This window comes from Orycteropus afer, unplaced genomic scaffold (genome assembly GCF_000298275.1).
Source record: "Orycteropus afer afer isolate SDZICR_OR568_19922 unplaced genomic scaffold, OryAfe1.0 scaffold00006, whole genome shotgun sequence".
In the NCBI taxonomy this organism is placed as follows: Eukaryota; Metazoa; Chordata; class Mammalia; order Tubulidentata; family Orycteropodidae; genus Orycteropus; species Orycteropus afer.
In genome coordinates, this window is record NW_006921593.1 from 9,993,640 (window position 1) to 10,021,399 (window position 27,760).

At 47.0% G+C, this 27,760-nt stretch overlaps 1 protein-coding gene across 1 annotated transcript; it reads right to left on the minus strand.

Annotated features, from left to right (window-relative positions):
- Nucleotides 1-29: 29 nt before the first annotated feature.
- On the minus strand, nt 30-27,760 carry ARPC1A (actin related protein 2/3 complex subunit 1A). Its single transcript, XM_007940887.2, has 10 exons — nt 27,703-27,760; nt 21,475-21,567; nt 18,886-18,990; nt 12,454-12,676; nt 9,978-10,085; nt 7,665-7,877; nt 6,695-6,770; nt 6,290-6,483; nt 2,277-2,367; nt 30-68 (listed from the first exon to the last, which is right to left on the minus strand). Exons 2-10 carry the CDS (start codon nt 21,536-21,538, stop codon nt 30-32), a joined length of 1,113 nt encoding a protein of 370 aa, XP_007939078.1. The 5' UTR covers nt 21,539-21,567; nt 27,703-27,760.

A 27,760-nucleotide genomic window follows, 5' to 3' on the forward strand; every position in this document is an offset into this window, starting at 1 on the left:
CCAGATCAAGCTCGGAGGGTGGCTCAGCTTCACATTATTCGAAGGCCCTGGATGGAGGACTCTAAGGTCTTGAAGAAGGCAGAAAGACACAGATGACTACTGAGGACGGCCTACCCACTGCCCGCGCCCCAGCGTTTTCCCCACACACTGCACAATGTGCCACCACTAGCCCGTAGGAGCCCGCTCCACCTCTGTGACCAGCCCTTTCAGGTCTCTGAGCCCCGGTCCATGCCCCAGTCCCTAGGGCTCCTGGCATGTCCCCCTGCAGGCCTTGGGCGGGCAGCACGTCCTTTCTAGGCCACTGCTCTTCTGCACATGTCCCCTGCTCACTGCACTCCGAACACCTGGCAGGGACCCTGAAGCCAGCTGGGCGGGGTCCAGAGAGCAGTGCTCAGAGGTACGCTGACTCGAGAAGTGAACACACGGGCCTCAGCGCAAAAGGAGAGGGCGGGACCCAGGCCTGCAGGAGGAAGGACATGAAAGGGTGCTGGGGACATGGGAGGAGGACTTGGTACTGCTGTGGGCCGTGACTGCAGGCGGTGGTGATTACACAGGAGCTGAGATGCCCAGGACAGAAAAGCACATGAAGGTGGGAAGACCTGCTTTACCAGACCGTGCGTTTGACCCAAGGTGCGAAAACAGCCACCAGCACAGAAACGCACAGGTGGTGACAGCACTGGTGACGCCTGCCCCTGGCCCTCCTCTCTGGTGCCTTGTATCCACACAACCCCCCAAGGTGGAGAGTGCCAAGTCCTCATGGATTTGCCCCCACTGTCACCATGCCTTTGGGCCCCTGTATGGTGCAAATGCTTAACACAAGTCAGCTGCTAACCGAGAGGGGGCTGGCTCTAGTCCACCCGGTGGGGCCTAGGAGCAGAGGCCTGGCGATCTACACTCTCCCCCTCGGAACGAAAAGCAGCCACTGAAGACAAGGGAGCAAAATCCTACTTGGCCACTCAGGGGGGGGCGGGAAGAGACGGCACCCTGTTTGGTCTGGTCCCGATGCCCTTCCATTTGGCCTAAATCTGGTTCTGGTCCAAACCTCCCGGCCACGCCCTCTACCACGGCTGCATTCACTCCTCACTACTTCTTTGCTGGACTCCCCCTGCCAGTCCGGGCTTCCCACACTTCCACCCTGTGCCATTTCCTCGAATTCCTGAGAGGCCCTTCCTCAGAGACTGCCACCAGGCCAGCCTCCTCCCCTGGGCCGTGCCATGGCCCTTCTCTCTACTTCCATCTCCCGCTTCCAGAGGACCCACACCGCTGGCTCCAGGACAAGTGCGGGAATGCCACTCGCAGCTCCGGCTGGGCTCCTCCGTTTTCTCCCGCCTCCCCCACCAGCAGTCCCCCTGCAGCTGCAGCTCAGGCCAACCTCCGCCACGCAGTCCCCGCCACGCCACGCAGTCCCCGCCACGGGGGGAAGGTTATATGTTAACATGTGGGGCCCAGTGGTTTGGTCAGTCCCACATGGAGATGTTAAGGAGTTACAAGTGACGAAATCAGTTAGTCTCAGGGAAAGCAAATCACCCTCCAAAATGTGGGTGGGTCTCATGCAATCACTCGAAGGCTTTAAGGGCAAGAAGGGAGGTTTTCTGAGGGCGCATTCTGCTTCCAGACTAGGAACAGACATCTTGTCGGAATTTCTCTTGCAAGGCTGCCAGCATCTCCAGCCCGTGGCCTGACCTGTGGATTTTGGCCCTGCCAACCCCCACAATCCCGTGAGCCAATTCCTTACAAATGCATCTCTATGTGTCTCACAGGTTCTGTCTCTCGAGAGCACCCCAAGACACTCCCAACTTCCTCAAAGTCAAAACGAAGGCCCTGCCTTCTCTTCTGGGGTTCCACCCAAGTCCCTACCCGGTACCAGCTGCTGACCTCTGTCCCTCACCAGACAAGGCACTCGAGGGCAAGGATTTTGTCTCCTTCACCCTGGTATCCTGCGTGTCTAGTGTGCCGGGCACATGGCAGGCAGTCAGTGAATGTTAATGAAATTAGTGTGACCCGGAAAAGTGGCTATATGAGGTACGATAGTGCCCAACTTAACTCCTGTTTCTAAAAAAAGGCTCAACTTTTTCCTCAGTGAGTAAGTGGACACCTAGGAATACGGTTTCCATCTCATTGAGAAAAGGTGGCTTCCCCTTGCTAATGATTTTCAGGTTTTAAGGTGAACTAGAGAGTCAAATGCCCTGTATTTCTGATGTTTTGAGAAATGAGAAATATTTTCCTCACAGGCAGAGTTTTCACATAGACAGACTTGTTTGAAAGGTAAAAAATACCTTGAAATCCCAAATTGCCATGGCCCCGTCGATGCCGGTAGTGCAGAATTTACGGCAATCCTGCTTGTCTGCCTCATAAATAGACACCTGACTGAAGAAAGCAGAAACAAGACAGGTGAGGTAGGCGCGGCATGGGCTTTCGTCCTCCTGACCCACAGCTTAATGGCTTATCTGTCAACTCCCGATGTTCAGCGTTCCAGCCACTGAGGCAGCATCGGCAAACGTCCTAGCGCGTTTACTGCTGCATGTCCAGGAAAGGAGACGGAACTGGACAGGTTAAGAAGCTGCATTAATTACGGTGACCTCTAGACCACACTGCACACCAACGGCTGGGCCGCAGGGCATGGGTGGGACAGCAGTGAGGAGAATGGAAACAATTCTCTTAGCTGAGGCATGAGGAAGCCCGACTGAGATCCCACTGGCTCCCAACAAAACCTCCCCAATCACCCCCAAGGCAGCCAGGACTTCCGTGCAAGGGCCCTCTGTGTGTGACATTAGGAATTAGGACTTGGCAACAGTCAGACACACATGCCACAAGATGCCAACCAACCGAAGCAGAGGCACGGGTAAACGAAACCGCCCGTCCTAGCTTGGTTATCAGAAAACTTTCAATAAAACCGATTCCGGAGCTCAGCCAGTAGTTTCCTGTCTTCCGAAATACCTAGAACTTACTCCTTCAGGGCAGGGATGGCAATCCATGGTAGTGCCTGTTTTTCAAATAATTGTATTTTGTTGTTGTTGAGAATACACACAGCAAAACATCAATCAATTCAACAATCTCTACAAATACCATCTAGTGACACTGATGTCACTCTTAGAGTTGTGTACACACTCTCCCTCCTTTTCTGAGTTGTCCCTCTCCCATTAACATTCATTCCCTGTCCCCTAAGGGTCCTTCCTTGCTTACTGTTGTCCATTCAACCCCAGGCAGAGAGATCTTAACAGAACACAGTGCTCAAGGCAGACATCCCTTCCTGTTGTTACGTGCAGTCTAGTCGGCCCACATTCCTTCCTAGTGAAGCTCAACTACTGCTTCGTTTTAGGAAGACTTCAGGGGATAGTTTTGGTTTAAGGTTTAAAGATGACCTTGGGGCAACAGTTTCGGGGTTCATCCAACCTTCATGGCTCTAGGAAGTCTGGGTTCCATGAGGATTTGAAATTGTATTCTGGTCCCCCCCTAGCCCCACCGTGTCTGACCAGGATTCTTCCATGGAATCTGTGATCAAAACGGCCAGTGATGGTAGCTGGGCACCATCCATTTCTGGTCTCAAGGCAAAGGAGGCTGCTGTTCGTGGAGGTAAAGACCCACACACTCCATAGCCTTCCCACTCTCACTCCTCTAAGAGTAAGAGACCAATTGTGCCTTCAATGGCTTCTCACAAGCTTTTAAGACCCCAGGCACCATGCAACAAACTAGGAGTTAGAACAGAAGCGCTCAGCATGTTTATTAATTAACTGGGATGCACCATGGAAACCATGACCCCCGGTTTAGTTCCAAACCAAGGAACTCACTCCCAGCAGGTGTCTGGGGGTACACAAAGGCAGCCTTAGCAGCTCCTCTTTTTCTTGTAAATAGACCCATCACCCAACTTTCGCCAGTTTCACTTCCTATAGGTGTTTATAGCAACTATAATAATTGGCTTTGCAACTGTACTCTTCATCACTGTTAATTTCCTCCCTTTCCCCCCTCCCTCCAGCCCCTAGGAACCACTAATAAACTGTTCTCTATACAGTTACCTTTCCTTGTCTTTTTATACAAGTGAGGTCATATATTTGTCCCTTTGGGACTGACTTATTTCACTCATCATAACACCTTCCAGCTCCATCCGGAGACTTCATTTCTCCTACTGGCTGAGGAGTAGTCCATCGTATGGATGGACCACATGTTGTTTATCCGTTCATCTGCTGATGGGCAGTTCAGTTGTTTTCACCATTTGGCTTTGTGAATAGTGCTGCAGTGAACACTGTTGTCCAAGTCTCTGAGTTTTTGCTTTCAAGTCTTTTGGGTATGCATCTAGGAGCAGAATTGTTGGCCCATATGGTAGCTCTAGTTTTAGTTTTTTGAGGAACTGCCATACTGTTTTCCACAATGGCTGTACCATTCTGCATTGCTACCAGCATTGAGTAAGGATTCCAATTTCCCCATATCCTTGCCAATTACTTGTTTTCTCCACCCCCCCCCCCGCCTCCACCAAATCTTACCATCCTAATGGGAATGAAATGGTGTCACTGTGGCTTTGATTTGCAGTATTCTCTGATGGCTAATGATGCTGACCATCTGTTCACGTGTCTCGTGGCCATCTGAATGTCCTGCTTGCTGAAATGTCTATCCAAGTCCTTTGCCCATTTTACGATTGGGCTTTACTGTGTCTTGTTTTTGTACAGCTGTGAGCTAAGATTGGTTCTGAGATCTTTAAATGATGGTGCTGGGGGGCGTAATTAAAGAATACCATTTCACGACAAGTGAAAAGTATGCGAAATTCAGATTTCAGCGACCATAAACTTTTATCCAGAACACAGCCAGGCTCATTTACGAATTGTCTATGGCTGTTTTTGTGCTGCAGTGGCTGAGCTGAGGCAGGTGCACTGAAGACTAGATGGCCTCTCAAAGCCTAAAATGCTCACCCTCTGCCCCCTTCCAGAAGACCTTTCCAGACCTTTGCTGACCCTTGTCAAGTAGAATGTCTACTTTTATTAGCAGAAGTTAAGTCCCCTTTGACCTATCTATCTTTTAATTTTTAACTTAAAAGTCTCAAAGAGAGTCAGTGAGAGTAGTTCCCTGCCTGATACACAGTATGCATAGGAGCATAAGAGAAATTCTCAAGAAATAACTTTGGAAGTCATTCAAGATAAAAGAAATGCGAGGATTATGAAGAAAAGGGCGGTTGGTTACGCCTTCACAGTCTCCCTTCAACAGAGCACGGGCATTTTATTTACTCTGGGTTGGGGCGTGCGTGAGAGCACGCACGTTTCCAGTCCTGCTGTGCTTTCCACCCAACAGCAGGAAAAGCAGCATGTACCTTCAGCAGTTCCTTCCAAGAGAAAGTCTCAGGGTTCCCATCCTCCCTCCCACCATCACCACCACAAAAATCTCTCAACATAAAAGGGCTTGTCAAAATGACAAAGTCCTGTGGTACCTACTCTGAGCACAGTAATTTCAAATATCAAAAATATACTGCATTTCTCCTCATTATTTTTTAAAAGAAACCAACTTCTGGATAAAGCATAATCTACTGTCTTATATAATCACAGAAGCTTGGTGACATAAGTCAAGATACTCTTAGTTTTGTCATAAAGCTGCTAAGAAGTTTTGTTTCTCTAATTAAATGGTGCTCAGGTGGTGTAGTGCCTAAGGCATTTGACTGCTAACCAGAAAGCTGACGGTTCAAACTCACCAGCCACTCCTTGGAAGGAAGACTGGGCAATCTACTTCCATAGAGATACTGCTTCGGAAAACCAAGGAGGGGTTGTTATGAGTTGGGTCTGACTCTATGGCAGTGAGTTTTTTTTTTCCCCTTCTTCTCACTGCTCTACGTTACTGGGAGTCCACGGGAAGACAACAGCTAGAATTCGCTCTCCACACAGGAGAGAACTATACTTCCTGTCACGTGGTCATCACCAGAGGGATAGACAGGGCATTCAGGATGGTCTCCTCTCAGTAACGTTTCTGAGAAAGCGAATGCCAGGCAGAGGCTGCACTCACTGGCCCCACCACCTCAGTCTGCAAGGGGATGGCCGCTCCTCACTGGGGCACTGTCCATCCACACCGTGAAGGCGGAAGGACAGGTGGCTGGGTCACCGCTGCCATCTGCAGACGAGAGTCCGTCTGACGAGTCAGCAAGGTGCAGGCTCCTCGCTGTTCCCCTTCCTACAGAGACGTCTGGCCTGTGGCACAGACAGCTTCCAGAGGGAACAGAGAGGGAAGAAGCGTGGCTTGTTCACCTGACCATCCCTGCAGTTCAGTGACCCTGGCTACAGGGCATCCAAGGGCCCCCGGGGCCCGCAGCACCTACGTGATGCTATTCTGGTGCAGCGTCTCCAAGGCCGTATTGCGGTCCTCGGTGGTAGCCCTCTTGTCCATGTTGCGGAAGCGCTCCATAGCTGACATGTTGCGCTGGATGCTCTGTTTTGGAATGTCGAGTTTGGAGACGAAGGTTAGGCAGCCACGGTCGTCGTAGTTAAAGAGCATTGGGCAGCAGTCGTGGCCCTGGAACAAGACCCCAGTCAGCCCCGGGGCACACGCCACCCGCCTACCAGCCCCTCACAGACCTCCCCCGACGGCATCTCCTGCTCTCAAAAGCTTTTTGTTTCTCCTAAAAGCCTGTTCTGCTTTGTGGTGGTGCCACAGAGCACGCATTGTCCTTGTTCTGGAGAGTTCTATATGGTGTCTGTGAGGAGAAATGACTGGAAATACTCACAGCAGCCACGATGCTATTCTCTGAGACAAATGATACACTCAGGAGTGGCAGGAACTCTGTCTTCAGAGTTGCAACCCTGGACATAAGAACATTTGTTAAACCAGGGTCAAAAAAGACCACATGGCTTCTTCACAGACACACAAGACAACAAAGGACCCATTCTTACAGGGGCTTCGGCAATATAAACGGGCACTTGTGTTTCAAATGTGGCCCATGGACTGTACTTCAGGGACCTTAAGCATGGATGCCCAGAGGTCACTTTCAGACACTGAGGCTGGCAGTACTCTCTGGCCTGTGCTTGGTCTCTGCAGAGTGCCTGCCCACTCACCGCCAAGGGGCCTCAGTTCTTCGCTTTCTCTCTGCCCCTGCTCTCACACCCCTCCACCCTCAGTGTGTTTCTGCTCCCCACACTAATCCAAAGTTGGCCCAGGTCTGATGGCTGATGGGATAGTGAATGTTCTTCCTGTATGACTAGGCAGTGTCCACTCATACACGTGTTGTTGGCCCTAGCACGTGCCTGAGGAACGGCACCAAATCCTTTCGAGCCTCACCGAGGGAAGTCCAAGTTCATGAGGCACTGTTCACGGGCCCCTCACAGAGAGAAGACGCCGCTCCACAAAGGCTGGGGCTCCCGTGTGTGAGGAATGGCCTCAAAGACTCGGCCCCTCTGCAGGGCTCTTTAGCAAACCAGGTGGGCTTCTCAAAGGGATCACAAGCAGTCCTGCCATTAAGAAGGGCTTCTGGAAGCAAGACCCAACTCTTTAAAATGCCCCCAGTTCTTTAAAGTGCCCCCAAACAACCACTTTAAATGTGTCACTGTCACCTCAGAGGTGGCCTCTGCAGGCCTGCTTTGGGTTTTTCGCTCACGTCCTGGACTCCTCCCCAGGGCAGGAGGGCAGTCTCTTTAGCCCAGGTGAGCAGAGCCCATCTCCCCGGCTCCCCGCTGCCCCAGCAGGGAGCAAGTACTCACTGCACGTTTTTTGAGGCATCGGCCACGGACACGGTGCTGTCGTGGCTGACCCAGGCCAGGCGGCTCCCGCTGGCGGAGAAGCTGACCCCATGGACCCAGCCACCAGTGCCACTGCCACCAAACTCTGACATCAGCTGACCAAAAGGCATCTTGCTACCCCATGGCGTACTGGCTGGCTTTTCATCCACTTCTTTAATGTAGGCAGAAAACACCCTACAGATTAGGAGGCAGGGAGAGAAGGAAAAAGTACGTGAGTGTCTGCATACATAGAAAAGGACCACAGACAGCAACGTTAGGGTTACCCCAGAACTAAAGGACACTGACACGTAGAAACAAAGCATGATGGGAAAGTTCAGATACATAAACCTCTGAAGACACAGAATGTCTCGAGGCTACCTCCTGGCCAACCCAAGCGCGGCAAATCCACTTCAACAAGAGATGTTCCTGAAGCTCCTACTATGCGACAGGCACCGCTCTAGGGACACAGTTCCTGGGGTGGTGGCCACAAAAGCCCTTCCTTCAGGGACCCAGGGGGGGACCCCTGCTGCCTCACCCTCCCTTGCTCACGTCGGACCTTGTATCACAGCACTCCTGCCTGCCTACCTCACTGTCATTTGCAACACAGTCCTCCAGGAAGTCAATACCAGGAAACAGGGAGAAAGGAAACCAAAGGCATCCACAACAAACCAATGGTCCAACCATTCAAAGCAAGAAAGGGATGTCAAAGAGGAAGCTGAGGAAGGACCAGAGGGGAGGAGTGGGTCGGCCCTCCCTAGTGAGGTCAGGGGTGGAGCTAGGTTTCCCCGACTCTCCGAACACTGCTGAGGCTTTGTGGCAGGTACAGTCTGAGATGAAGCGGGGCTGTTCTGACCAGGTGCTGTGTGCCCTTCTAATTCCCTAATTCCCTGGAGCTGTGTGTGGACGTGCGGACCCGCAGGCGGGAAGGAGAACAGGTGGGGAGCCAGCCTTTCAGCCTCTGGCCCTGCACAGTGGTTCCTACTTCGTGCAGCTTCTTTTCTTCAGAGACATCTGAACTAAGGCCTCTTTAAAAGATAACAATATTTCTGCTGGAAGAGGCAGGGCACTGGAGAGGCCACGGACATTGTGAGAGAATCTGCGCTGGATGACACGGAGCAGGAGCCTCAGTGCGTTGAGTCAGCAGTGCTGGGATGGCGCCTTCAGCTGTGAGAGGCCAAGAGAGCTGGCGGGTCTCAGCCATGACCTGCAGCGTGCACACAGCACAAACCCAAAGCCCCAGGCCCAGGAGTCAAAGAAAAGTACATGTGTTGAAATTAATCATCAGGCAAAGGAAGTGTACGTTACATTCACAACCAGCTTTCAGACATGTCTAGAGAACCCAGGTGATGTGGCCTGGCACCACCCAGTCCCATCCCCCAAGGGAGCGGGAATGCTGGAGCAATGTATACAAACACCACAACCCCTCCGTGTGAGAAGGCCAGAGGTCTCTGGGCCTCCACTGTTACAATCTCTCCACATGAGTTTAACTTCATTACCATGGTTGCCCAGTGAGGAATTTGGTTTTCAGAAGGATCAGTTCTTTCCCAAGAAGTGCCCTGACTCCACCACGCCCCCATCCTGTAGCCAAACCCCTCTGCTCATTTTCTTTTTTTTTTTAACCCTTGGGTGGTCCTTAGCAGGTTTTCTGGACACTCTCCACTTGGCCTATTGAAGAAAGACGCGTGCCATTCCCCAACCCACCCCAGTCAACAGGAAACCTCATCTGTTTGCCTCTCCTTTGGCGGAGGGGACTGATGCCTTTCCGATAAAGGAGAGCTTTGCAAAGCCATCACAAGGCAAGACGCTTAAGGCTCTGCACGAAGGGGCGGTGTCCCTTCCAGCCTCACGCTGATGATAGACCAAAGATGTCCCCAAGAGGGAGCAGCAGTTCTGTCGATCTTAGCTTTACCCTGGAATTGGCACTCTGCTGCCTGGGCTATCAAGTGAGAAATATTACTGTGGTTGAGAGGGAGGGAGAGAGAGGGAGCGGGAGAGAGAGAGAGGGGACACACACGCACACTAACCCCCTACTCAAAACCAGCACCATTCCAGCTAAGGACACTTTCCAGACCCCGTACTTCAAGTCCCTCTTCCTACACCTCCAAGTCTGCTTCCTTCCACCTCAGTGACTCGGGCCTTTGTCTTAGCGCCTTTCTAGAGCACAAGTGGCTTTCGCCTTTGAGGCTCTCCCAGCGCTCAGTGCAGGACCTCGTGAAGAAAAGGACCTTGCCACACAGCTGTTGAAAGGCTGACAGTGAGCAGCTCCAGTCTGCCCACCAAGCCATCTGCTCCCACCTGCACTTGAAGTCACATGAGCCTGCTGCCAGGAGCACGTTGTTGGGGTGCCAGTCCAGGCTGAGGACCGTGGAGCGGATCGGCTTCTTGATGTGCTTGCTCACCCACCTACGGGAGCAGAAAATCCAGTTTAATTTATCTCCATGCCAAGCGACAGTTCCCAAATGACCCACACGTGTGCCGGTGAGACCAGCTGGCGTGGCTCTTCCCCGGCGCCAGTGAGGCGGCGCAGTTCTGAAGGACAGAGAGGGACGAGAACCAGAAACAGCCCTTGGCTCCAGGTCCTTTAGGCTTTCACAGTCTCACCAGAGCAGTGGGTTCAGAACTTTCCAGCTACCAGGGTTTCCTCATCCATCAGTGAACTTACAGATTAATTCTGGCATTGCCTCATGAGGTTCCAGATTACAACAGTATAGCCTTTGAGATAAAAACTGAAGTTTGAAGCCATCTGACTTTCTATTATAATACTCAGTGATTCGTTAGTTCACTTTGTGCTGTTTGGTCTGAGACAACTCGGCCTCCTTTATAAGTCTCCATGGAGCTACAAATCGTTAGTCATTTCCAGAGAAATTACAATTAAGAAACGTTCAGAACCTCGTGTTGGGAATTAGCCTCTAGCTAATCCTTCAGCTCTACTAAAAAAAAATCAGTATTTTGGCTGAACTAATTCAATTTCTGCCCCCAAACTACTGTTTAAACACCAGTCAAGTCCAGAGATCTGAGTCTAACACTATCGAGCCCAATAGCTTGTCTTGAACACAAAGTTATTTCATAGAATCTTTTTCGCAGTAGGCTTTCTGAGACGTTCAGTCTGAGATACTGCTCTGAATTACTCTACAAGGCACTCACTTTAATGAAAGAATGGCAGACGGCATAATGAGCAGCTCACATGACTGCTTCCCAGGTTCCTGAGAGGCCGTCCCGGAGCACGGGCAGCCCCGACTGGGCTTCCATTCCGACCAGGACGTCCTAAGTCGGTTCTGACCTCAGTCGAACCCCTCACTGTTCTTCAGTTTTCATTATCATTGCCTTTTATTATCAGTATGTTTATAAATCTGGTCTTTGTCTTGGGGTTAGCATGAAAACAATACATCAGCAAATTACGTGTGGCAATACTGTATGGAGTACCTGTTGCTTCTTGTAAGATGTAACACAAAACAAAACAAAAAAGGGTGGTTGTCAAGCGTGGTTTGTAGTAACTCGAATATGTCGTAAGTCTGGGACTATCTGTACACATATCATAGGGATGAAATACTGTCCTACAGCTGAGAAACTCATCTCAACAGACAGCATGCCCCAATTACAACATCTTGGGCTATAGTAAAACCCAATGTACCTACATTTTCAACCATCTCCCAATGAATGAAAAGGCGAACCACCACTGAGACTGGAGCCTATCCAGGAGGAAAGTGCCCCACATACATGAGTCATCGACTGCAGGACCAAGAGCCGAGAACACATGGCCCTGCAGGAACGTCCACTGATGGCGTCTGGTTCTCAGGCGTTCCAACAGCGTGGGCTCCGGACGAGTCTCACTTGTCAGGAGGCAGCACTGTGTTCGCCTTAATTTGTACATGCTTGAAAGCAGAATGGATGTTGTGAATTCATTGTTCATTCTTGTAAATTCTGACTTTCTTTCCAAAGAACAAAAATGTCTGAAGTTTTACTAAATTATAAAAGGAAACAAGTTGATCCCCTCCTTTGGCTGTTTCAGCAGAATGCAAACGGTGAGACTGATGCCAAGAGTAAAGTGTACTCCGCTATTTTCAGGGGAGATACAAACACGGCCATTCGGGATGAAATGACAGACCCATGTGGAAGGATACTGGCTGTGTTTGCTGAAGGCAGGCCAAGCGGAACAGGGCCTTGCTATCCAAGCAAGGCACAGTGAAAATAGTGATTTTGACATAAAAATAAATCTCTGGCGCTTGCTTCGGCTATAAGTGATTTATAAAAATCACAACAGTCTGCTCACACCTTCAAGATTCCAGTGAGTTTTTACCCCGATGATTTAAATAAGTGAAACGTTACAGCCAGACACAGATTTAATTAGCAAATGAACTTTAAAGAAAGGATAACATTTTTATCTCTAAGAATCACAGATATTTTAGAGAGATGGATGTAGTGAGGCAAAATCCTTTCTCAGGACACTGAGAGTCTTTTGTGTTTGTAAGTTACGTACCACAGCAAGAAAAGGGCCATTGGAGCCGCCTAGAATGAGAAACCACTGCGTCAAAACACGGAAAAGTTGCTCTGTAACAACGAGAGACGCGAGCCTCTGCTCACTGTGCACACGAGGAGGAAAAAGGTTCAACTCGAGTGAAGGGAGGCATTCAGAGGAAGACAAATCTCTGGATGAGGAAACACGGAAGCCTCCCGTGGCACCCCAGGAAGTCCCCCTGGCCTAGGCCTAGACACAGCAGTCCTAACGGGGGCCTGCAGAGCGAGAGCGAGAAAACATCCCGACGCTGCTTACCAGTCATTTTCGGACTCAAAGTAACAGACAGAAATGAGCCGTGCTCCACTTCCCACAGCAAACTTGTTCTCTAGGGGGGACCACTTCACAAACGTGGCTGCCCGATTAATTCTCAGGATCACCAGGGTGGGCTTCCAGACACCATCCTTCTGACTCCAGACGTAGGCGTTGCGGTCTGCCCCACAGGTGACGATGCGGTCGCTCTTGGGCGCCCAGTCGATGCCTGCAGAGGAGGTGCAGCGTCAGCTTCTTCGCCCAGTCGTGAGACTGTCTGTGGCACAGGCAGGCGGGCACTGGCATGGGGGACCAGGGGTCTGGCACTTTGCTCCCCAGTCCCACCCCTCCCCACCTCTGGCCCTGAGCAACATCTCACGTGAAGGACGCTGGGTCCTCTATGATGGCAGGTGGAACACAGCTGTTTTAAAAGCAGTGTTGTCACTAAAGAAGACACAGAACTAAGCAGGGACGTTCTCTGCACCCCCACAAGTTCCTAGAAGCATCGAGTATGCAGCTCCCTTAACTTCTTTCTTTCCTCTTTATAGATTTCTAGTTTTAACTACAAAAGCAATATCCACACATTTGAAACCGGAAGTTGTAAAACCATGGTCACTGCCTCAATTATTTTAGATGACATTAACTTTTGTTGTTGTTGTTGTTGTTATGTGCCGTCGAGTCAGCCTTGACTCATAGCGACCCCTCCTTGGGTTTCTGAGGCAGTATCACTACGGAAGTAGGATTGCCCAACCTTCCTTCCGAGGAGTGGCTAGTGGGCTTGAACCGCCAGCCTTCTGGTTAGCAGTCAAGTGCCTTAGCCACTACGCTACCAGAGCTCCAACTCTTGCTAAACGTTAATTGTGAAAAAGAGATGAGAAGACAAAACATTCAGTAAGAGGCCAGATTCTCATCTCTCACTAAAATTTAGCTTTGCCTCTTTTTCCTCTCTTTCTGTTTTCCTGCCATCAGGAGACTTAGCAGAAAAGCATCTCTCCTCGCTTTCCTGTGTCAGCATCTCAGTAACCACCCTGCAGGTGAGGATAAGCTTCTCTTTTGCGATGAAAGAACCTAAAAACCTGTTGCCGTCTATTCCAACTCATAGCGACCCTATAGGACAGAGCAGGACTGCCCCATAGGGTTTCCAAAGCTGTAATCTTTTTTCTCTTTATTCTGTTTTTACCTTTTAATTGTGATTTGAATGAAAGTTTACAGTGCAAATCGTTTTTCCAGTAAACAATTCAGACGTGTTCTGTTCTGTGGCACTAACTGCAATCGGTACAGCGTATCATCACCCTTCCCACATCCTCTGTTTCCCATTTCTGTTTGTCCTCGTCTCCTAACATTCCCTGCCTTCTGAGTTTTAGCTCTGTGCAAAAACTGCTCTTTTGATTTCGTATGGCCAACCGTGTTAAGGAGTTCATACGTCTCTAGTGTTGTTGTGCACCTGATATTGCTTGCCTGAAAGTTAAGCCACTGGGCTGAGTTCAGGTTGGCAGTTCAAACCTACCCAGCTGTGACATGGAAAAAAGCCTGAGAGGTTTCACCCAAGGAAAATCTATGGAGCAGGTCTACAACGGAACACGAGGGGTTACCGAGGCTGTCATCTTTATGGAAGCAGACTGCCACATCTTTCTCCCACAGAGCGGATGGTGGATTACAACCGACAACCTTTCAGTTACCAACCAAGCACTTAACCATTGTGAAAGAGTCTGCTACCATCTAAACTCAACCAGCCATTCACAAGGAATGCATGAAATAGCACCATGGGCTTTGCAATCCATAAAATCTAGGCTCTGAATGCTACAGGTCAAATCACCTGATTGCTCAGTTTTCTTAAATAAATTGCAAAAGAGAAGAAAAAGAACCTATTTAAGACAAACAAACAAAAGGCAAGCGGAAGGTTCTGGATGGTGCAGACGGTCTGCACTTGGCTGGTAACCCAAAGCTGCTGTTTGAACACACCCAGCGGCACCGCGGGAGAGTCAGGCCTGGCAAGTGAGCTCCGTAAAGATTACAGCCGCCTCGACTCTGGAGCCTATGGCATCTCTTCAAATGAGCCCACAAATACCTCAAAAAAGGCAAGTGATGTATCAACTAATCACAACGGTGGAACTTATGTCACACATTTTGTTTCATATACATTTACCACAATAAGAATTAAACACATACATACATATACACACACACACAGACATAAAAGTTCTTGTGATGGAAAAACTGCATTGGTAAAGGGTAGGGTTGCATAGCCAATTATTGCAACTGCTGTCAACACATTCTACACCTGTACAAAGCTGAACTGGCAAAATTTGTGACAGATACATTTACAACAATGATGAAAAAAAAAAAAAATAAAACCCACATAACAGAGTAGCTGCTGAGGCTGCTTATCCCTCATGGGGTTTGGTTCCCTGGTTCAGTGGTATAGGGTCATGGTTTCATGGGACATCCCAGTTCACTGGCCCTAATGACATGTTTAGTGCTTCTGTTCCACTGCCTTGTTTGCTGCATAGCGCCTGGGGTCTTAAAAGCTTGCCAGCTGCATGCAAGGCACAATAATTGGTCTGTTTGCCTGGAGCCACAGAGGAGGAGTCAGGGACAGGAGGAGGATACAGAATGGGTGGCTAATTGCCTCCATGAACAGCTGCCTCCTTTGCCACGAGACCAGAACTGGATGGTGCCTGGCTACCATGACTGAACATTTTGATCAAAGATTCTATAGATGAATCTGATCAAAGGGAGGGCAAATGCAGAACAGAATTTCAAATTCCCATGGAATGCAGACTTTCGGGAGGCATGCAGGCTGGATGAACCCTTAAACCTGCTCTAAGATACTCTTTAAACCTTACACCAAGTAAATCCCTTGAAGTCTTCTCAAAACTGCAACAATAGTTTGTCTTAACTAGTAAACAATGTCTGTCTTGGGCACTGCGGTCTTTCAAGGTTTATCTATATGGGACCCAGCTGACCTGAAAGATTAGGTAGGAAACTTAGTGCAACGAGCTTAGATTAAGGGAGAAGAACAACTCAGAAAAGGAGGGTGGGAATGGTGCCCAACTCAAAGGATGTCATCAATGTCAATGAACTGTTATGTAGTAACTACTGAATCAGGGTACATTCTGCTATGTACATTCTCAACAAAATTAGTAAAATCTGTATAAAAAGCTCTTCTCTTTTAGAATATAAACTGCAATATAAAAATGTCTGGGATATGCTTCAAAAGAGTACAAGAAGAGGTAAATGAGTGGAAAAGAACAGGATTAGCTGTGAGCTGGTAAGTGTTAAATCTGAGTAATGGGAATGTAGGTGTTCACTACACTGTTGTGTTTAAAATTTCCATCATGAACTTTTTCTTTTAAAAAAGAGGGTAGCAGTGAAACGTTTAACATGAAAGAATAAGCTCACAGAAACCCCCCCGAACTATGGCATCACCTGGATGCCTGTCAAACTCCTTTTTTTGGTAGTAATGACTGGTCTTTTCCTCTAGAAAGCTTCACAAGGTGATTTCTTCCCCTGGAGTCAACCATCTTTTCTGAGGATATATGTCTGACCCTTGGTCTCCTGACACAGAGTTATATTTAGAATCTTGCAAGAAAAATTTCTTCAAATGTAAAAAAAAAAAAAAAAAGTTTTTTGAGCACTCAGACAGAAAATAGGTCCAAGTACAAAGGACTGCAAAAGAGAGTGTGAGTGGGGAGAAAGAAGTTCTAATAAATATTTCACATTGTTGGCTATTTCTTTGGTCTTTCACCCTGGTCTTTCCTCATTTAAAAGTATTTCCTAATGTTAAAATTCCAATTTAAAGCAGGAGTGATTGCAGTCTAAGGCCTTAAGACACGCTGGCAAAGGGACTTGAGGAAAACAGGCTTGAGCAGACAGAAAGCAACAGTCACAAAAAAAAGAAACCAAAAAAAACTGTGTCCCTGGTGCTGGTGCGGTGACACGCTTGGCTCCAGTGCTCACCGGCAGGACACACACAGCGCTGGTAAAAGCGAGAAGGGCCGATGATGAGTGTCTGCTGGGGCCTGTAAAGACGACCCGGTGAGGTACTTAGGCCGAAATGTGGTAAGTTGGTCTGGATTTGGGGGAAGGACATCTTTTTAAATTCTTGAGAATTTTACGGGATCAGCGGCAAAATTCTAGACTCCAAAACAACACCACCAACAAATCATCTGAGAATTTCCTTTGCTGCCCACTTAAATGTAAATGTCACTGTCAAGAGAGGGGAAGCCCACGACCGCCTGGAAAAACTTGTCTTTGAAGTTATTTATAGAGAGTAAGTTTTGATGTGCTCGGCCAAAGTGTTCAAAGCAAGTGGTTGAGTCAATTCTGCCAGAAAATAGAATTAAAAAGGAACTACAGTACAAGGATCAAAGAACAAAAGTTCCTTCTGAACAGATCAAAAGGTGATATGGGGCTTAAAGGAACAACCAGACATACTTTATGAAGCAATGAGCTCTCTTGAAATTCCATTCACCCAGTTCTGAAAACCACTGGGAAAAGTGCTCCATTCTCACCTCTTACTCTTTCTTTTTCATCTGACATTTGCTTAAAAAAACTTAGCACTGCTCTGCTTGCCAGCTCCATCTATCGGCAGTTGTCGTCCAAGACCAAAGTTACTGTACACTAAGGAACGTGCCTCAGAGCCACATGCTTTAAGATCTATCCTTCTATAGCCCAACAAGGAAAGACAAATATTCAATGGAAAAATGGTCAGAAGTGTATGAACAGGAAAGTCACAAGAACAAATCCAAATGGCTAATAAACCTACATAAATATGTTCAGGTTATTACTCAGGAAAATGCAACTTACAGAGATACCACATCACACATCACACAGGCAAAAATGAAACAGTGTGGCCTTATCAAGTATGTGTGGGACCCAGGAAAGTGGGTATACCATCATGGCTGCAAGAACAAAGACAACCAGGCAAGGCTGAAGCTATCCCTAGACCTGTGTTTCGGGCAAGCCCACCTACACATACATTCACACAGGGGTACAAAGAGATCTATACGGGGACACTCAACTCAGCAGCCCACTGTAATGCAGGAAAAAGTAGAAACCACCTAAAAGTCCTCCAGAGGAGGAAAGATAAAAAATGGGGTATGAAATGCCACACAGTACACCAAACGACTAAAACTCATGCAGACACACCAACATGAAGAGCTTGCAGACACAATGCTGGAAGCAAAAGCAAGTTGCAGAAGGTGCATGTACATATTGTTTGTTGTCGTTATGTGCCGTTGAGTAGGACCTGACTCATAGTGACCCGTCCTTGGGTTTCCGAGGCAGTATCATTTGGAAGTAGATCTCCCAACCTTCCTTCCGAGGAGTGGCTGATGGGTTTGAACTGCCAGCCTCCTGGTTAGCAGTCAAATGCCTTAGGCACTATGCCACGAGAGCTCCCTGGCATGTACATATGTGACATTAAAATATCAGTCAATAGTCCTAAAGATTGTTCTCACACACATACTGGTTGCTGTCGAGTTGATTTCAACTCCAGAGACCCCATGTGATAGAGTAGAATTGCCCCATAGGGTTTTTGGGGCTACAATGTTTACGGAAGCAGATTGTCGGGTCTTTATGGGTGCCTCTGGGTGGGTTTGAACCACTAACCTTCAGTCAGCAGCCAAGAGCTTAACCATTATGCAACCACGGCACGTATGTAAAAATATTAAAAATGAACTAGGATAATGTCAGACCAAATCAGACTGCCTTCTGGGGAGGGAGGAGGGAGAGAACACGACTGGTGGTGAGGAGGAACATTTCCATCATCTGTAACATTCTGTTTCTTCTACCTCCTGGCACAGGGGAAAAAGATCAGTCCTCATTAATTCTGGGGGGTGGGAGTATGGGCACCTAAGTGGTCACTATGAGTCGGGTCTGACTCGACGGCACATAACAACAACATCAAAAACAACAACAAGTTACTCTTTGTCCTCTCCTCTATCTCGAAACGTCTTCCTTCCCAAAAAACCACCACAGTGAAACTTCTGGAAGGCACTGTGTTCCCTCAGCACTTGTCAACAGTCTGGCTCACATTTTCACTCAGCTGTCATGATGTCTAGTTTTCACATTCACGTCTCATCTCCTAATCTAAGCTCAGATGGAGGGACGGTGTTTTCCATAACACTAGCAGAGTGGTGGGTACCAGTGTAAAAGACTGAGATCATGATTATGAGTCTCTCCAATTCTCTAAAGTTAACACAGTCAACGCTGCACGACTTTACTATTACGGCAGACTTACTTGCTGAACCAGCACCCGGGACACGGTTTCTCTTTTCATGCCTACTGTTTCCCATGACCTGTTTTCCATGAGGTCGAGCCTGTTTTCCTCAAATCCCTCTGCCAACGTGCCTTCTGGCCTTAGAATGCCACCACTCGTTATTGAAACCAAAAAGAGTGGACTAAAGATCCTACTGAGCTCACTGCTGTCGTTACCTGTGATGTGTCCATTGTGTTCCTTGAGTTCATGAGCCTTCACCCACTGGCTCCCGTTCTTCTTATAGATGTGGACTTCATGATTATTGGGGCTCAGGGCAATCTCTGGAGGAAGAAGTCAACAAAACAGTTAACACATGAACTTGAAACTCTCCCCCAAAAGGAGATCTCTTACAGTTGGTGTTTTAAGAACAGACTGACGGAAGGAATAAGAAAATGGTGCTGACAACGTAGTTCCCTATATTCACTCCTCAAGAATTCCTCTTGTTAATTTTACCTCCACTTGGACCCTGTATTTAAAAATGTTTCATAGCCAAACTAAATTGAAATATTCATTTTCCCCAGAGACATACACAATTGTCAATAAAAGATTCTAACTAGAGAGAAATAAACAATGTCAGTACGTTTGTTGTTGTTACGTGCCGTTGAGTCGGAGCTGATATAATTTTATCCCGCGGTAAACATATATGGGAGGCCAAGGGTGCTGTGAATGGTTAATGTACTTGGCTGCTAACCTCAAGGCTGGTGGTTCAAGTCCATTCAGAGGCACCTCAGAAGGTAGGTCCAGTAATGTACTTCCAGAAAATCAGTCCCAGAGAACCCTCAGGAGGACAGTTCTACTCTGACACACAGGGGTCACCTGAGTCCGAATGGACTTGATGGAATGGGACACTTTAGTTGACCTCTGCAACATTATTAGAGACAAATATTTAATTTCTGATAGACTTTCTGAAGTGTTAGGAAGAGCTCACTGACTCCCACTACTTCTGTCATGGACCCAGGTTGGCAATCAGTACTTTATCAGGAAAACCTGACTGCTGATAAAATGCATCTAAGTTCTCCTTCACAGGAAAGCCAATATGGATCAGAACAAAAAAGTGCTTTTAAGACAGAGATTTCCTCAATGAATCCAAAATATTAAGAATTCATATATAATATGAATACAGAAATTGTTTTCTAACTCAAATTAATAATTCTACTTTAAGCAACATTAATTTCTTAAAATCTACAACCCAAACTTGGGGCCAATCATTTAATAGTTCCATCTATGTATTTACTTTTTCAGCCCTTCTTAAGAAAGCCGCATCTGTTTTACAGTTGAAACTGTAGCTATAGATAAATACCTAGCTCTAAATGCCTAAGACTGTAAGTTCTCTTTCTTATTTAATTTTTATTGTGATTGGGTGAAAGTTTACAAAGCAAATTCATTTTTCATACAGTATTTCACACACATTTCGTTTCATGACATTGACTGCAATTCCCCACAATGTAACAGCTCTCTTCCCACTTTCTCCCCATACTTACCTCTTCCCTGTGGACTTGAAGTTCTTTTTAGAAATTAGTTACACATTTCTCTAAATTTCTAAGATGCATATTAAGATTTCAAATTGTAATGAGGCCAAAAATTGACTTAGTACATTGGATTTATCAAGTAGTTTTAAATGAGGACTGTGATAACATGTACCCTATCTATGAAAAAGAACTGGAAAATACCCCAAAGGCCTATTTTTAGATGGAAAAGTAGAGACAGAAGATACAGGAAACGCAGCAATGACACTGTAGGATGATCTCACACAAGCTCTAATCTCACAGTCCTGCTGAGTGACAGAGCTCAAAAGCTGACAGAGAGGCTCAGACCTAGGTCTCCACTTCACCCAACAGTAAACCAAAGAGTACTTTGCTCATGTACCAAAGACAATTTGAAAATAAAATTGAGCCATAACTGAACTACTCCTTAAAAAAACCACCAAAACCCAACAACACAATCCCAGCTGGTTTCTCTGCAGAAATGGACAAGCTTCTGGAGGAGCGAACACAATCTCGACAAAGGACAAAGTACTCCAGGCGCTTCAGGGGTAGGCCGCAGGCCGGACGCTCGTTTTCAGACCTTGCATTCTGACTCAACGCTGGAGGAGAAAGATGTTGCCATACAACTGCTCAAGGTGGGCTCGAGCACAGCAAGGAGTATGAGGGTGGCTCAGGACTGAGCAGTGTTGCGTTCTGCTGTACACAGGGTAGCTGTGAGTCGATGACTTGACAGCACCTAACAACTCAAGACAGTGCATCATTGAGCAATGAAAGATTTCTCTGAAATCAACTGTCCTCCAAGTGGTTCTGTAGAAAAAGAACTGGACAAGGAGCCAGAAGAGGTGCATGCTGGCAACAGCTGTGATAATAACCGATAGAAACATCTTCCCATCACTCTGCCTCAGTTTCTCTACCTGTAAACTGAAGAACTGACCTCGCTCCATCCTGAATCTGTTGATTTATAGACTGCTGAGCTATGACACTGAAATACGTCACTCCTAAAAGGGCTTAATTGTAAAATATACCAAAACCCACTGCCACTGAGTCAATTCCAACTCATAGCGACCCTACAAGACAGAGCAGAACTGCCCCCATAGAATTTCCAGGCCTGTCAATCTTTATAGAGGCAGATCACCTCATCTTTCTCCCGTGGAGTGGCTGTTGGGTCTGAACCATTGACCTTTGGGATAGCAGCCAAATGCTTTACCCACTAAGCCACCAGAGCTCCTTAAAATATGCCAAAGGTGCCACAAAAGAGAACAAAATAAACAGCATACTTACGAGTTCGATCCCTGTTCCAGGCATGGCAGGTGATTGGCTCTAGTAAAAACTGATGCAGGGACATTATTCTTAGTGTTTTCAAAGGGCGGAAAGCTGCAATGAGCAATGGAACAGAGCATTTAAAATGACAGCGGACCAACATTTAAGTTGACTGAATCTGTATTTTGAACAATAGCCATAAAACACATTTTCTGTACAAGGAGGAATCTGAATCTGGACTACACATCACAGACAACATGGCACCATTGTCATTTTCTCAGGTAGGAGATGGGGATTGCAGTTAGTTAGGACGTCCTGGGTCTCAGGAGATAAAGATGGTGACATGTCTAGAAACATCACAATGTCTTCTATAACTTACTGTCAATCATTCAGAATAAAAAGCAGGTACATAAAGACCAATGTGGCCAAATGGTAACACCTAGTGAAACGTGTGCTGGTGTTTGTTATGTTACTACCCCACCTTTTCAACTGTAACTATGTGAAAAGCAGGAATCTACCAAACACCATCAGATTAAAAATCAAATCAAAGTCTCTAGTTTACGGGTACCCAAATCTGGAGCCACTGAAGAAGTAACCATTATCTGAAATGTGTTGTGTGCCAAAGACTGGATCCTGACTCACGGTGACCCTGTGCAGCAGAGGAGAGCTGCCCCGCTGGGTCTCTTAGGCCATCACCTTCCGGGGGGGGGGGGGCAGATCTCCAGGTCCTTCTCCCCCTGCAGAGTGGGAGCTGCTGCTGGGTCTGAACCTCTGACCTTCTGGGTAGCAGCTGAGTGCTTAACCACTGCACCACCAGGGCCTCTTATTATCTGAAACGGGAGAGATTTTCAGATGTAAAAAAGCAACCAGCCCCTCCACCCATCCCTCTATCATCATTACCAAAGAGGCACTATGACTATAATCTGAGGTTTCAGTGTCCTTAAAAACAAATCTCGCTAGCCTAGGATGGAGACTGAAGTCCGAGAAGAATTCTGATGCAAACAGGAAGCTAATGGAAGGGTCACCAGAAAGGTGGGAGGGGAACAGGGAAGTTCAGCGGGCAAAGCAGAATGCCCCTGATGACTGCTACAAGGGAAGGCAAAGCTCAACCAGACACGTGCACCCTGAAATAAAACAGGTGGTCTCTTGAAGAGGCAGAGAAACATCAGTGTTTCACGTTCTAAGAGTAAAGATGTTTAGGTCATTAGTGTTTTTTTCTTTTACATGTTCTAGAAAGCAAATTGCAACTCAAAAATAAAGATAAAACCTCTAATTGGAAACAACAACAAAAATTTAAAAAACAAATTTTTTTTTTTTTTAAACAACAAAAATTTTTAACAAATTCAAGTGAGCCTGCTTCATCTGTTTTTTGAAACATAACTTCTGGATGCTCACTGCATGATTCTCTCTTTAGCTCTGGGATCAGATGGTTACCCAACCTGTTCAGTCACAACAGGCTTTACTCATTGCTACCCAGCAGCTTCATGGGAGAAGGACCTGGCAATGAGCTTCTGTAAAGATTACAGCCAATAAAACCCTGCAGGGCAGTTCTACTCTGTAACACGCGGGGTCGCTGTGAATCTAAATTGACTTGACCACACTAAACACTCAAAATAACATGCAGTGTCACAAATAGCTCTTTAATTTAAACAAATTTAGTTTAAAATCCATGTCTTATAGCCTGTAAAAAGTTCATTCATTAATCGAAACAAAATCGGTCTGCAAATTAATAATTTACTGTGAATATTTACATGCAATACAGGCACATAGTTCCTGTACAGTGAAAACAGCAGCTGTAGACAACTGCTTTCCCATTCTTCAACTCAGCTTCACAAGCAATGTAGTACAGCCTGCTGAAGTAGCCGCACGATGGCGTAATTACTTCTAAAATTGCATTTCTTATTTTGTTACATCATTCAAGTTCCATATTTGGACATACTCTCAGACCTGTACTCCTTTCAGAATCATATGGCTATTTTAAGTCTGTAGACTAAGATAACACTCATGTTGGTCAAATTTATAATGTATCCAGTAGAGTAAGCTTGTATTCACCAAACTCAGTAAATGCAGAAGAAATCTACTCTCAATAATAGCCTGAACTTTTTTTTTTGGATGTGCACTTTAATTGCTATAAATTGTCCTCTGAGCGCTACTTTTGCTGTGTCCCAAAGATTTTGGCATGCTGTACTTTCCTTTTCGTTTCATTCAAGGAATTTACTGTGTTGTTGTTTGGTGGAGTGTTCTGTATACATCTATGAGGCCAAGTTGGCTGATTGCATTGTTCACATATAGTGTATCTTTGTTGAGTTTCTTTCTTTCCTTCTAGTTCTTTCATACACCTTCATCTAAAGTGGTGTATTAGAGTTTCCTACTATTATCATAGGAGCTCTGGTAGCATAGTGCCTAAGGCACTTGACTGCTAACCAGAAGGCTGGTGGTTCAAACCCACCAGCCACTCCTCGGAAGGAAGGTTGGGCAATCCTACTTCCGTAGTGATACTGCATCGGAAACCCAAGGAGGGGTTGCTGAGTCAGGGCCAACTCGACGGCATATAACAACAACAACACTATTATCATGGAGTTGTCTATTTTGTTTTTCAATTCCAAAAGTTTGATTTATGTATTCTGGGGCTCTTTCATTGGGTGCAAATAGCCTGAATTTTATACCAAGGAATAGATAACTGGAATTATAATTCCCAAACTATAGTTAACATCTACATGAACTCTGAAAATCTTTGCTTTAGGGGGCTAGACAAAACCAGAGACAGATAAAAAGCTGGTGGCATTAATTACAACACATTTTACTGATCACCTTTTCACTGACCAGCACGGCGGAAAATACAAACTCTTTATGGCATTGTAAGAGTCCTGAGATTTCCCTTCAACCCCTTCTTTTCCCTTCAATCCCTTCTTTTCCCTTCACAGTGAGTACAGAGGCATTCTGATGTCTGGTTAGCCATGGGCTCTGGAGCTTAAGGTACCTGGTTTGAACCCCGGTTTCAACACAAAATAGCTGTGTGACCCTGGGCAAGTGACTAAAAAACAACTTGATCTAAGTTTTTTCATCTGTAAAATGAAAACTCCACTGACATCACAAGGCTGTTGGTAGGATTAAATGAGACACATACGTGAAAGCAAGCAGTACAGAGTCTAGCCCGAAACAGATGCTCAATAAGGTAGTTCTTTCCCTTTATTTGACCCACCACCCCTAGTAAACCAAAAAAAAACCAAACGCACTGCCGTCGAGTCAGTTCCAACTCACAGCGACCCATCCTTGGGTTTCCAAGGCAGTACCTCTACAGAAGTAGATTGCCCAGTCTTCCTTCCGAGGAGTGGCTGATGGGTTTGAACCGCCAGCCTTCTGGTTAGCAGTCAAGTGCCTTAAGCACTATGCCACCAGAGCTCATTTAGTAGCCTCTGAATTTTGAAACGTTTATATAAGCTTTAAACTCCACTAGAGTATTCATACCACTGGGATATTCAGTTTCTGGTTTAGGGTCAAGGACACCTAGTGGCACAGTGGTTAAAGCTCTCAGTTGCCAACCAAAAGGTCACCAGTGTGAACCCACCAGCTGCTGTGTGGGAGAAAGATGAGGCAGGCTGCTTCTGAAAAGATTTATAGCCTTGAAACCGTATGGGGCAGTTCTATTCCAACCTACATGCTTGCTAGGAGTTGAAATTAATTAGATGGCAGTGGGTTGGGTTTAGGGTCAGTCTTCAAGACTGTGATTCATGCTGCTTCTAATTGCTCTCATTGCCCAACCCAGCAACACCAGGCACTCCCACCAGGTCACCCCACCCTCCCCAGTGTTGGCAGTGTTGAACTTTAATTCCAGGCACCGCCTCACCAGCAGACCAGTTTAAACTTCTTTTATCAGAACCACCCTGTCAGCACAGTATCAGACAAATGGATCAAAACACTGCCATTGCCACACCCCCTCCAAAGCAGGAGTTTTAATTTTCTGAAATGATCTCCTCCTTTAATTATGAGTAGGAGATGAATTAACCCCAGAGGGTCCCTGAGTGTGGTAGGAGTGGCCAAACAGTCAAACCTTATCCTTAATGGGGTCAAAACACCATCCTGTCTACTATCCTCGCCTTCGTTTTTGTTGTTCTTGTTGGGTGCAATTGAGTTGATTCCAACCGACAGCTACTCCACGTGACAGAGCAGAATAGCCCCATAGGGTTTTCTAGGCTGTCATCTTTACAGGAACAGACGGCCAGGTCTTTTCTTCCACACTGGATGCGTTCAACCTTTCAGTTAGCTGCCAAATGCTTAAACATCGTGCCACCAGGGCTCCTTTGTTTTTAAAGATACTTAAAACCCTCACAGCAAGCTTGGTGGCACAAATGTTTAAGCACCTGACTAGTAGCCAAAAGGCTGGTGCTTCAAACCCAACCCCAAGGCGTCCGGCAATCTGCTTTGCAAACATCACATTCTTGAAAACTCTGTGGAGCAGTTGCACGTTGCACACGTGGGTTCACCATGAATCAGAATTGACTCTGGCAACTAACAACAACCACTTAAAACCAAAAGGACACACAAAACTGATTAAGGAGAGAAGAAGCCAGATAATTTAGGAAATTGAGGCAATGAGTAGAAGTAGGTTATCATCTCCTTCAGGTTCCAAAGCCATAGTATGAGAGCAGATGGCTTTAGAATCAAAGATTCTCAGCTATGGTCCATTAAGTGCCTCGCTATGATGCCGGACAGGTTTCACTGCAGCCTCCAAGTAAGACAGACTGAAAAGAAAGGTGTGATCTACTTCCAAAGTCTGTCATTGAAAACCTTATGGGCACAACATTTGGATCAGCAGCCGATCAAGGGGGTGGCACCACAGATGTGCACGAGGTCACCATGAGTCAGGCTTTCTCCACTGTATCTACCAACAAATCACATTCCCAGAGGCGTAGTAGGTATTGGGTTGGGGCCAGACACACACAAAATCTGGCATCTTTCTGGTCCTTAAGCCTGGTGGAAAGATAAATATGCACAGGATGCCCAGGAGCAGTAATAACAGCAGATACTGAGTGAGCGCCTATTCTGGACCTGGAGCAAAAAGCTAAGCAACTTACACAAAGAAGCTCATTTGATCCTCAGAAAAAGTCCTAAGAATTGGTAGCTATAGTTCTCTTCAACGTTCCAAAGGTCACCCAATAAACAAAATGGTGGTGCCAGGTTTAGAACTTTGGTGGTCCAATGGGATGGTTGGAATGTGAAACGTACTACATAAAGGTTCCACTAAGCAAGTGTTGTTTTTGTTTTGTGCCCTCAAGCCGATTCGGACCCATCATGACCCCATGCATGAGATACAGTGGGAGTGCAGAAACCAAAAAAAAAGACAGGGTGTCCCAGATTCTAACTCATGGCAACTCCATGGGTTACAGGGGAGGACTGCTCCACAGCATTTTCTTGGCTGTAATCTTTAGGGAATGAGATTGCCAGGTCTTTCTTCCCCAGTGCCACTGGGGGTAGGTTTGAATTACCACCCTTCAAGTGGAGAGTAAATCTGTAACAGGAGCTTGGAGGAGGGTGCAATTGTGACTTTACGAGACGTCAAACTGGAGGGGAAGAATCTTAAAGATCTGGGTGGTGGGGCAGATTTTTCCTGAGCTCAGAAGGGTCCCCCAATAACTGAAAGCTTGAGGGCTGCCCTAGACAGGTGACACTGGTGTCTACAGCGTGCAGTAACCCATTCTAGACGCTAGAGAAAGAAACCAGTGATCTTTGCTACGCTTCATATAGGAGGCCTGGTGTCGCAGTGCTTAAAGCGCTCAACCGTGAACCAAAAGGTCGGTGCCCATGACAGCCCTGGAAACCAGATGGGACAGTTCTACTTTGTCCTATAGGGTCGCTATGAGTCGCCTCGACAGCAACGGGTTTGGAACACCCCATTAAGACGAGCTTATCCCATTTCTCCCAATTTTACAGCGACAAAGGCCCATAGTCGAGATGCAAATAGGGCGTGCAGGAGAAGCAGCTGTTAATTCTTGCATTTGGAGGCGTCCTGGAGCTCGGAAATCTTGAAAATCGTTCTGTGCATGTGGGAACCCCAAAGGCTCGGGGGGACCCTGGAGAACGGGGACCCTCGCCCCATCAGGAGGCCCCGGGCTGGAGGCCCGGCCTGACTCTTAGCATCGGAGCCCCGTGGCCTAAGCACCCACCTAACCGCCCCCGCGAGCTTCAGGCGGGCGCGAGGCCCGCGCAGGGGTGGCCACCAGCACCGGAAGCTCGCCCGCTGCGGCTTACCTGGGATCGGGGCAATCCGGACGGGCTCGGAGCGGATAATTCGCGGACTCTGGTCAGT

Bases quoted from the DNA above. Each gene is read 5' to 3' on its own strand.
- ARPC1A (XM_007940887.2), bottom strand. From the start codon at position 21,538: ATGTCCCTGCATCAGTTTTTACTAGAGCCAATCACCTGCCATGCCTGG. The intron at 6,771-7,664 runs GTGAGTACTTGC...TCTTATGTCCAG, and splicing joins GATGCCTCAAAAAACGTGCA to GGTTGCAACTCTGAAGACAG. The intron at 69-2,276 runs GTATTTTTTACC...GCCTTCTTCAAG, and splicing joins TGGCAATTTGGGATTTCAAG to ACCTTAGAGTCCTCCATCCA.